Source organism: Vanessa tameamea, chromosome 17 (assembly GCF_037043105.1).
Source record: "Vanessa tameamea isolate UH-Manoa-2023 chromosome 17, ilVanTame1 primary haplotype, whole genome shotgun sequence".
Lineage (NCBI taxonomy): Eukaryota > Metazoa > Arthropoda > Insecta > Lepidoptera > Nymphalidae > Vanessa > Vanessa tameamea.
In genome coordinates, this window is record NC_087325.1 from 3,695,953 (window position 1) to 3,707,607 (window position 11,655).

Consider the following 11,655-nt stretch of genomic DNA (forward strand, 5'->3'; position numbering starts at 1 on the left):
TTATATACATATTTGCAATTAAGTGCAAATATATTAGTATATAGTTTTATTTTAAAATTAACTTCAATAAATCCTTACATGTGAGCTATGACAGTTTTTTTTAATATATGAAAGTATACGCTTAACTTTCTTTTGGGTTTTTTTATTACTCACTTTTTTATATATGTGTCATTGGCGAAATAATCTGTGCCTTCTCGGCACAAATAAAAGGTATAAAAAAAGAAAATTATATGTGAAGGAGCAATTAACAGTTTATTAATATCTAGCTAACTTAACTATTAAGTATTGACTATATAAAATATTCCGTATTTACGAAATTATTGTTCATAATTAATAAATACAAAAAGCACATTTTTGTGTTAATTGTTTTAGAACGTTCGGAATAAGCTGTCTATCAATTAAAATCGTCAGCTGTCATTGTCACTGTCAGTTTCTTCATAATAAAGATGGTGTCCTGGAGTGGTTTAGGCCGATCTTTCGGCACAAGCCTTTTTAAAAATAATATTAAAACACCATTTGTCATTCAAAATGTTAATTTCTCCGTAGGAAAAACATTAAATGCTGGACATGGCCATAAAACTATGGCATTGCAGCCATCAAGGTATATGACAGTAGTAGTGATTACCTAACCAATTTTACACATTTTATTTTCATAAGTTAATAATATAACTTTTATTTAATATTTCAGATGGCAATATCACAAATTCAAGGATATGTTACACTACTATCTTATGGTTGGCCTGATTCCTGTGGGTGCCATTATTTTCTATACAAATGTCTTTATTGGCCCCGCTCAGCTGACTCCAATTCCCGAAGGTTATGAACCTAAACATTGGGAATACCACCGACACCCAATTACAAGATTCATTGCTCGTTATATTCATAATAATCCTCAACAGGTATTTATTTTTTTAAGCTTTAAAATGTGATTTACCACATTGACCGAGTCAAATAATTTAAAATATGAAATTTAAAGATTTTGTTATTAACATTGTTATTAAAATAGTGTATATTTAAAATATTTATTTTCATATTTCAATTAAGTTGAACTCTTTTTAGTTTTTATGCTGTTGAGGTACAGGTAATGTATGAATAAAAGACATATTACATTTAAATTCAACATTTTCCTTATATTTGCCATATGTTATTAAATACCAGAATGTGATCCTTCTATGGTATAGTATTAACTCAATGGTTTCAATTAATTCAAGGAATATTGATTCTTTGTTAAGGAAATATAACAGTTTTAGTTTATATCAAAATCAGATGTGAGAATCGGGATTGTTTGTTTTTGTCTTCAAATTGTTTTGCTATTGAGCATATTTCGGTTTGACCATCTACACCCTGTTGTAAAATTACCCCTGTTTATGTACGAAATATATGAAATATTTTAAATAACTTGTGCATCAAATATAACTTATTATTAAAAAGTATGTTTGTTGTGTTTAAGGAATATGAGAAGTTTATGCATTACATCGATGAGGAAGCTCAAAAAGCAAAATTGAGAGCTCTGGAAAAGGAAGTTCATAAAAAAATGGCTGAGAGGCATGATTACCAAGCATATTATTACCGACCCATGGTCAATAAGTATCACAGAATCAATAAGCAAACTGGTGATGAGATGTATGAGCGTATCGGAGACGATGTAAAGGATTAAGTCGATTTTGTTAATTGAAATTATAATCCATTTAGTAATCAATTGTATAGTAACATATTTGAAGTAGATAAGCATAACTTTTAAATTTAGTTTATTGAATTACTTGATATCATGGTTTAAAATCAGTGCTTTCTTTGTAAACTTATTGTTTCAATAAATGGTTTGAAAATATGTTAGTTTTTTTAATCAATATTAGTAGTCTCATTTAAAAATCTCTTAAATATAATAATAATGTCCTTACTGATTATTACAAGCAGAGTAATGTGACCAAATGTTTGTAATAACTATTTCCGCATTCATAGTTCAATGGGGCAGAAATCAACCTAAGCATGGGATAAATTTGCCACTGGTTATAATAAATAATAGATTATGCTTTCCATGCTTACTTGCCATGTAGTAAGTAACATAGTGTCTGCTTAATTATAAAACTATTACTTTAAAAAGGATAAATGTTCAGGTTGGGTAGTATTAAGTTCAAGTTTGGCATTTAAAATGTAAACATATTCATTTGCTTGTTACCTTTTGATAAAATGATTTTTCTTTGTAACAAAAGGTGTGTTAAAAGAAAGGAAAGAACAAGAAATGAATAAATTTATGACGGATAACATAATGCTAGGATTAAGCAAGCCCCCCCCATGTAGCAGGTGTCCATGGGTAGTCACTTTTCATCAGGTGAATCTCCTGCTCGTTTGCCATCGAGAGCATAAAAAAAGTATAAGAATATGTCTATACCTCTCTTGTGAGTTCAAATAATTTTTTAATTTGCTTTGTACTCGGTGTATAGATTATTTAACTTTTTAACTGACAATGAGTTGTCATTTTACACATAATGCTCATATTGCTAAAAAATAAAGAGTATGTTGACTTTGTTTAATAAGTTTTAATACATTTTTAATAACTAGATAATTTTTAACTTCAGTAGATAAATTTGATGATTTTACGAAGACTAGGTTTGCGACCTGCGACATTTATAAAATAAATATATTAAAAATATAATCAGAAACCCGCGATATAAGTTGATGAAGAAACGTTGGTTGTAAGTAATTTATACTTATAATCAACATTCATTAAAATATAATCATATTGATTATTTAATAAAAAGATAATAACATTTTGAGTTATTTCAAATTAATAAAATGTACAGTACAGCGATGATATATGGATGGAAGTATTCCAAACATCTGTGGAATTCAGTATAAGTCCATACTAACCTATTACATTTTATTTTAAAACTTCATAGGTACCTTTTGTCGTTGCTATTTTACATAATTAAACTATATTTAATTAATCAATATGTCAATAAGTATGCTTTACAAAATTATGCAAAAATACAGCATAACGTGGCACTAAAGACATCGCCCTAATCCAATCGTGGCAGTAAACGGTAAAAAGTTAAATAATTAGCTTAGCACATTAAGCACAACAAATGCTCGGGTGAGTGCAAGTAGTGTGATGGTGATGTCACCTCCCGCTCAAAGAAGATTTTTAAGGTTTCATATTGGAGCGCCTCGAGACGAAGTTTACGGAAAACAGGCTTGATGTAAAATAATTATGCTCCTGTTGGGGCTGAATTCCAATTTTATTTTATTTTACTTGTATTTAAAAACCTAATATTAGTGTTCACATTTCTATCTTACAAACCCAACTACGGCAATAATTCATTATAAATATATAGATCAATCAAATCATAATACTACAACTACTTATAAAACAATAATATTAATTTTTATTGAGATTTGTATTGAGGAAATTATCGTCGAAATTATCGTCACAGTACCGCTCGGGCAGACAATCAGATTTGACCCTCAGAGAATTTAAAAGGTACTGTTTAATTGTTTTTCTAAAAACTTGTTTTTGAACGCGTGTTTTGAACTTAATATATTATATTTTTTTCAATTGAATAGTTCAAAGTCTAGTAGTTAGGATATAAGTTCAATCTGATCTGATTGTATATCAAATTTGAACATTAAATGATTTTCCTTCTAGAAATTCAACAAAGGAAAATAAGCTAAAACCAAAACTATAAGATCAATGAAGTCTGTATTACCATTTCATATAGAGCGGAGATTATTATTAATTAAAAGTCTTATTTAGGTAACATTGTTATTTATTTTACAGGAAATTTCTAACGATTGACAATAGATTTCGACATGGAAATCTTATAAAATAAATCTTAACACTTACATAGTTTCATGCTAAATCAACTTGATATGACTCTACATTAATTTATTTATAAATATATCTTCTTGTCTTGAATAGAAGCAGAGAAATACTAAAAAATAACTTAACATTGGTTTTCCCTAGTCTAGGGTTAAACTACCTGTAGTTGTTGCAGATATACTGCGGAAAGCCAAAATTCATTAAAATAATATCTAGCATATCTAATATTTATTATTAAATTAATAATGAAGTATTGAAATGGGTCGGATCATAATATGATCTCTTATAAATAAATTCTTTGGCAATACAATCATGCACAAAGCTCTTAACTACAACACGTTGTTTCACAAGTTACAAAACGATATGATTTCATTATCTCGTTCGTTCAGTCTTCGCAGTTTGTAGAGTTCCAACTAGACCCAATAACTATTTATTTAAATTGCTTTTCATAACATTTGTTTAAAACTATATTTAACATCGAGTTATATTTTATTGGTGAATACTTTAAGGAAATAAAATCAATGAGCTACATAACATAATCACAGTCTAAATCTAATACTATTTATATAATATCTATGTATGTATTTGATTCAATATTGTCTTATCATATAAAACAATAAAAAAAGGAAAAAAAATCAATGAACTGTAAAAAATACAAATTAAGTCATGCTAAGTTATTACAGTAGTTTATTTATTTAATTTACAATACTCATAAAATTTTATCCTCCTTCGACAATAACGACTTTCGAATCTAGTACCTAAAGACGGCTAAAAGTTTCTACGATGTAAAAATTTGAATGGTATTCCGTATTATATTATTTACTTTTTTCCTTTTCGGCTTGTGCTGCCATTTTCGCCTCTTTTTTGGCTTTCTTCTTTTCTTCCTTTGCCAATAATTTCGCTTGTCGTTCTTCTTCTTTGGCAAGTAGTTTAGCTTGTCTTTCTTCTTCCTTAGCCTGTAATTTTGCTTCTTTTTTGGCTTCTTTCTCTGCTTTAAGCCTAAGTTTCTCCTCTTTCTTCCTTTCTGAATTTTCATTTTTTTTGTTGTCATTGCTTTCATCCTTCTTATTTTTATCACCTTGTTTTGTATTTTCGTCGACATCTTTCTTTTTCTTCTCCTCTTTCTTAGGTTTCGCTTTGGGGTTTTCTTTTTTCTTATCAGTCTCTTTACTGTGATCTCTTGACTTTGGTGGGTCATCTTTGTTCGTCGGCTTAAGAGGTCTGAAGAAGTGTTGCTTATTCTTCTGTGGAGATGTTTCTAACTGTGTAACAATTTTTTGGGCACATCTGCAAATGCAAATTCAAATATATCCATTAATTAATATTTAATACAGAATTTATATTAGACTTTTTTTAAATATCAAGTAATGATTATAACTACCTAATTCTAGTTGATGCAGATGCAGCAGCTGCACTTTCTCTGCGGCCTTCTCGGAATTCTCTTTGAAATTCTCGAATAGGCGGCAGTCTGCCAGACGGTTCTCCAGCAGGACCGCCAGTATAACTATGCATTTGATAATCTTGCAGACGAGCCTGGTTGAATTTAATTGTTTATTTTATTAAATATTCATTTAAAATTTTAGTTTTGGTAAAAAATAAAAATTAAACTAATGAGTTATTATAGGATATTCGTTAGAAGCGTACCTACATACCCATAGTGTCAGAAATAGTCTTTATCAAAGTTAGAAAAAATATAATATTATGTGCTGGAAAAAAAATGTTTGATTGGACCGTAATTATTTCATTCACTCAACAGATCAAGCAAGGTAATAATTATTTATAGATTTTTACAAACACAGTATCGATCCAATTCTGACTATAGACATTCAGGGCGCGCCTGGCGTTTTTTAGCTCAATTCAAAATTCTACGAAATTTGAGTTGTACATATTTGCCTCTTTGCGGCGTCATCGTGACAAACAGCTAAGAGCGATTAAGATAAAATTGAATTTAATTGTGACAATTTAGAAGTCAGTATACAATGCTAATTTTTCTGAAAGCTCACGCGAAAATGTTTGAGTAAAAAAGGGCATTTTACAAGAACACAAAAATATATTTTTTTGTCTAACGTTATACCAAGTCAGTTACTTCCCAACAAATATACAACGTAAGAACAGGTTATGTGACCTGTATGCATTTTGATTAAATATATAGTTGTATGTCTCGATAAAATAAAATGTTTCTTAGCATCACCTTCATGCTATGATGTTGCGATCGTCGAAGGGAATTTGAAGCTGGTTGTCGAGGTCGAGGCGGAGCTGATGCAGCTGGAACACGAGGTACAGCTCCGAGACACGCTCCGCCACATTTGGCACCGCCACATAGCTTTGTGGAACATCCAGCTGTGCTGACATTGCCTCCACTATTTGAAGATACGGAAGACACTCCTGTTAACATTAATACTTATTATAATTTATTTTTTTATTTAAAAAAAGTAGGCGGCTTGGCAAATGCGCAATCGGTAGGCGGTAGGGGGTCACCACAACCACTAAAATGGTATATCCTTTGTGCTTGTAGTTATACCAACATACTCAATCCGGGACATAACTATACTAAGTACTAATATTTATTGGTAGAATATGTAATGAATGGGGGTACCTACTCAGCCGAGCTTGCAACAAGTTCCACCACCAGGTAAACATTATTTAAGGAATACTTTGTTATTTAGATTTTCCTCTACCTACAGCTGAGCTAAGTCGAGCCGAGGTGGATCAGTGGTTAGAACGTGTGATTGTCCATGTGCTTAATTTATATTTATAATTTATCTCTTGCTCAGCGGTGAAGGGAAACATCGCGAGGAAACCTGCATATGTTTAATTCGAATTAAATTATTGGATTTTGGTGGAATAAGCTTCTAGCCATCTTCTCAAAAGGAAGAGGACGCCTTAGTCCAGCAGTGTAACATTTACGGGCGTTACTTTACTTTTGTATTACCGACAAAGTTGGTTAATCTTATTTTAAAAGGAATAGTTATTATTAGAGAATGTTTAAAATAGAAATGTATATGCTGTTCCGCCTGATCTTAAGTAACAGCTTTATTGTCTCCTTACCTGATAGTGAAGATTCACCACTAGTGACAGAGTACAGCGAGGCGGAGGCAGGCACCGAGCGGGCGCCCACTGAATATGACGAAACTGACCCTGGCACTCCCCATGATTTTCCACTACCGGTTGATACCTATAGTAGATATAATATAATATTATACGTTATGAAATTGTACCAGTACCAGTACCATATCTTTTAGATAACATTTGACAATAATTTGATCAGTTTTTCGGATAAGTTTTTTAAGGAAAAAATTTAAATTAACTTTAGCCTTAAGTAGTTACAATTTTTAAACTATCGTTATTCACTAATTTGATTCTTGAAGTAAAATATTATTTTGTTTTGATAAAGATGCAATCTCACCTGCCAACTTTTACTAGTAACAAGTCGAGGCGCCTGTCTCAGTCGCAGGATCTTGGCGCGGCAGATAACACAGCGAAGTGGTAACAGCCTTTGGCTCACAGCCATCTGGATGGTCTTTACGAAACATCGCCGACACACCACACGATGCCCGCATGGCGACGTTTGCATCGTCGCTTTTGCATTCACGCATATTACACACTGAAATAAATATATCAATTTATTTTAAATAATGGTTCTACAGTCAATAAGATTAAATTGTATTAGTTAGCAACAACAAGCGATAGAAACCAATTCAAATCATCAAATACACCAAATTTCATCGAAATAGGTTCAACAGTTTACAAGGAATTTAGTCTTCTGTATCGTGTGTTTTTTTCAAGACATTTTCTTTCTTTAATGTTAATATATTTTTTATATTTAGAGAGAAACATTTTAGGATATCTTCTAGGTTTTTAAAATAATTATATAGTAAAAAGAATATTCAACATATTTTATTATATAAGTATCAAAATAAATTTAAATATGATAGATATTATATGTAAGGTGTATTACAGACATAATCCTTGGCAACAGTTTATATTTACGATGTCATGTGCAAGTTTCACACATTAACAAATTTGATATTCCAATGGGAGGAGGACTAAAGACAAACACACCTTAGATTTACATATTCTATACGATTTGGTAACAAGTCTGCTATATTACATTACAAACAGTTCTTGTTTTAAATATTAACTTAATACCATTTTAATTTTAGTTCCAAAGTTTCGCAAACAACTTCGTCGACGAAACGCCATTTCTTTAAGAATTCTTAATGAATCTATACTAATATTTTAAATAAGAAAGTAACTCTGTCTGTTACCTCTTCCCACTTAAACCGCTGAACCGATTAAGATGAAATTTGGTATGGAAATAGTTTGGGTCTCAGGGATGGACATAGGACAGTTTTTATCACGGATTTTATCTCTCAAGCGCGTGAAAATAGGTTTGGAAATTTGTATGAGCTCCAGTTCAGAACTATGCTGGTGTCAAATGGAGATGCTTCTAGAATAGAGTCCTTAAGACTAATTACCGCAATCCGTGTTACTAATATTTTTTAGGTTTTTGTTTAAGAATGCTTTTTCACCATATGTGAAGAACAATTTCTTTCAACTATCTCAAAAAAAAAAACCAATAATAATCACAAAAAATATTTTTTGTGAGGCTTGTGAGACAAAAGATTACCTATTAGAGAATGAGAATCATTGGCATGTAACAGTGAAATAGGTTGCGCAATGTAGATCAGAGTTCTTCGCTATATTAAGAGGAACATGTAGACTTTCTAATCCTCAATAATAATAACAAAAGCACAAAAATGATCCGTCGAAAGATATATTGCACAAATCACAAGAACATAATCTAAATGTAACATACAATGAGGCCCTAACAAAAGTTCAAGTGATAACTATTACTGGAAAATATTTAGTAGTTAAACTACCATTAAACTTTCCTCATAATAAAATGCCGGTTTGTAACTTTACTAACATCAGTGAGCGTGTTCGAATGTAGTTTAAATGTAAGCTGTTGATTTGGGATGAATGTACGATGTCCCACAAAAGGACAATCGATGCACAAATCGCACTATAATAATATCAAGAGCAAACAAAATATTATGGGGGAAATCGTGGTACTTTTACCTGGTGAATTAAGGCAGACTGTGCCGGTGACTGTAAGCTCAAGGACAATTACTAAAAGTAGTAGTATGGACTGTACGTGGCGTGCGTACGTGCTCACGAGGCTCGAGCACACAAAATCTTCCCGTACTAGCAAAGGATGGGAATACTAAAGTATGATTACAGCTTTCTGTAAACAGAAAGCTATTAATCTAAATGTTTTCTGCAGATATAATTTATTCATTGACCGATTACTTCGGCATTAACTAATTCTGTGCTAAGTCGCGGGCATAATATAGTATCTTATAGGGTATATATTCATAATTTATTACTGATTATTTTAGATTTTGAGCAATGATGTCAGGTCAATTCAAGGTCAAGAACATTGGCCTATACATATGTGTACTACTAGACGCGCTGCTCGGTACTGAGGTTTTATGCAATAAGATACGATCAATTGACCACAACTCATTTAGTCGAATGCGAGCGGCCGAAAGGAGCACTTTATTTGTATTCTTAATAAATTCGGACATTTTTTGTTTAGTGGGTCATAAAAAGGCATTATCATTTACATGCGCAGTTTGTTTATATTAATTAATAATTATTTATGAAATGAATAAGAATCAGTTTTACAACCGATATGCCGACATATATAATCAATAGCCAAAAAGATAAAAAAATAACATTACTTTAGCAAATACTAACATTATTACAAAAAGGACGAATTTAATTAATCGATATCTCAGAGACAATCTGAAAAAGATAAAAAACTATTGTGCCACACTGCGCAATCGTCTGGGCTTAATCACTGACAACGTCACTGTAAAACAATTTTGATTTTGAACAGCTTGTCTAGTAGTATACATATATGTAAGTTAAAGATCAAATATGTCTATCCTACTCACGCCTACGCCATTGGAATCATCACCTATAGTAACGACATTGCCCTCTTAACCCTTGTTTAAAAAATTTAAATGTGAATCTTACTTCTTCCTCAGGTGATGTGGCAAGTTCAGGTTCATTTTCTTCTAATTTATTGAGCAATTTGTCCTGAAACATAAAAATAATCGGGAATTAGATTTATTAGCTTTTTAATCAAATGTTTTTCGAATGTAGAGACGACAACGTACTCATAATTATATCATAATTATTGAACGTTGTTACATTTATTTAAAATCTATAAAAATTAAAACTGTTACGTAATAAGATATTATATTTTTTTAGTAATAATTATTCCTATTTTGGTATTACGTCAAAGAGAGAATTGATATACAATGTCAAAGGCAAAGAGAGTAGGCAGTTAGCAGTAATTGTTGTTTCGGTTGTAATATACTTATAGGAAATACTTCATAAACAAATCCTTGACTCCACTTATTACGGTCTCATTAGAGAGAGCCTCACGAAGCTTAAATGGCTATGATAAATTATTCAGCGCTGCGGTATATCCTTTTAATATAATTTAGATGAGTTAATGCAGAACCTAAGCGTTTTAGACAAGGGTTCTAAAACACGGTAAGCATATGAGTATATGAGCTTATGAATTCAAATATAAAGATATTGTGAATATTGTTACGTCACGATGTTAAATGTATTATGGCGTGGATAGCAGTTATTGGATTTTATGTTTTTTTTTAAGTTATGTTCGTAACTTGTTCGTGTAACAATGTAATTTTTGTAGTATGGTATGGGTAATGTTCAGGGGTAAAGGGAAACTATCAGAAGTCAACTAAAAGCGATTGAGACCTATACCTATTGACGACTACCTCGTATTTTGTTTGGCGATACTGTTTCATTTTTACTAGGTTTCATGATAGCAGTTATCAATATATAAAAAGTATTAGATTGTATTTTAATTTATAGTATAGATAATATTTGTTAATTGCACAAAAATTCAAGGTTTTTAAATCTAGTTGTGGTAAGTTAATTGATGTTGATGTTTTATAAGATTAAGAAACACTTCACAGTTAGCTGACTTTTATTAAAAACATTAATGAAACCTTTGCACCTACAATTATTTTGCTTAAATAACAAATTAAATTGAAAAAAAAATGGATAACCCAAAAGTGAACAACTCATAGTAGTTTTGAATCAAAAAGAAAAACAATTCTACTTATTGGCAAATATCAAAATAAAATAATATATATATGAAACTATATAATTAAGAAAATATTGACTTAATTGAGTATGACCCAAAATATATATTTTAAAATTAATTGATCTCCATTTAATTTCTTTAAAGCGGTATGCAAACTAATAATAAGAATAATTACTTATATCAGGCGAAAAAAAGATTTCGATCGTAACTCTCTAAAGATTCGCGTCATGAGTCGTGCAAAAAATGGGTGCATTAATGTTTGTTTTACGAGTATGTATTTATTTTACAAGTTAATTATAATGTCATAAGAGAACCCGATGAATTGCCACATGCGATGGAATGTAGGTATAATTAGAATCAAAGAAATATTTTATAATAAACTATAAAGAATGGAAAATATAACAATAACAAAGAGTAATATTAATTTAATAAGAACCTATATTGTAATAGCTTTTGTTATGTTATTCAAATTTTTTACTAGAATTAAATGCAAACAAAAAATTAAATATGTATTTACATTTATTAATAAATTATTTATACGTACAGAAAAACAAACATGAGCAACAGGAAATTAAAAATCTGAGTTAACAATTTTAGTAAATACAGGTGACATTTAACAAAAATGATTAAAAAATAAATCTGTGAAAAAATGGCAGTCTTCTGAAATTGAAATAATCCGGAATTT

At 30.6% G+C, this 11,655-nt stretch overlaps 2 protein-coding genes across 2 annotated transcripts in view; one reads left to right on the plus strand and one right to left on the minus strand.

The window, feature by feature from the left end:
- The first annotated feature begins 354 nt into the window (after positions 1-354).
- Positions 355-1,828, plus strand: LOC113400456 (NADH dehydrogenase [ubiquinone] 1 beta subcomplex subunit 5, mitochondrial). The gene is made up of 3 exons (XM_026640011.2): positions 355-601; positions 689-899; positions 1,451-1,828. Exons 1-3 carry the CDS (start codon positions 447-449, stop codon positions 1,655-1,657), a joined length of 573 nt encoding a protein of 190 aa, XP_026495796.1. The 5' UTR covers positions 355-446; the 3' UTR covers positions 1,658-1,828.
- A 1,915-nt stretch (positions 1,829-3,743) lies between these two features.
- Positions 3,744-11,655, minus strand: part of LOC113400500 (nucleolar protein 58) — a 61,382-nt gene continuing 53,470 nt past the window's right edge. Inside the window, exons 3-8 of the mRNA XM_026640081.2 lie at positions 9,863-9,925; positions 7,224-7,421; positions 6,866-6,992; positions 6,009-6,202; positions 5,199-5,350; positions 3,744-5,104 (exon numbers count right to left, since the gene is read on the minus strand). Coding sequence (XP_026495866.1) covers positions 4,633-5,104; positions 5,199-5,350; positions 6,009-6,202; positions 6,866-6,992; positions 7,224-7,421; positions 9,863-9,925 — 1,206 coding nt within the window. The 3' untranslated portion in view covers positions 3,744-4,632. The remainder of the gene's footprint in view (positions 5,105-5,198; positions 5,351-6,008; positions 6,203-6,865; positions 6,993-7,223; positions 7,422-9,862; positions 9,926-11,655) is intronic.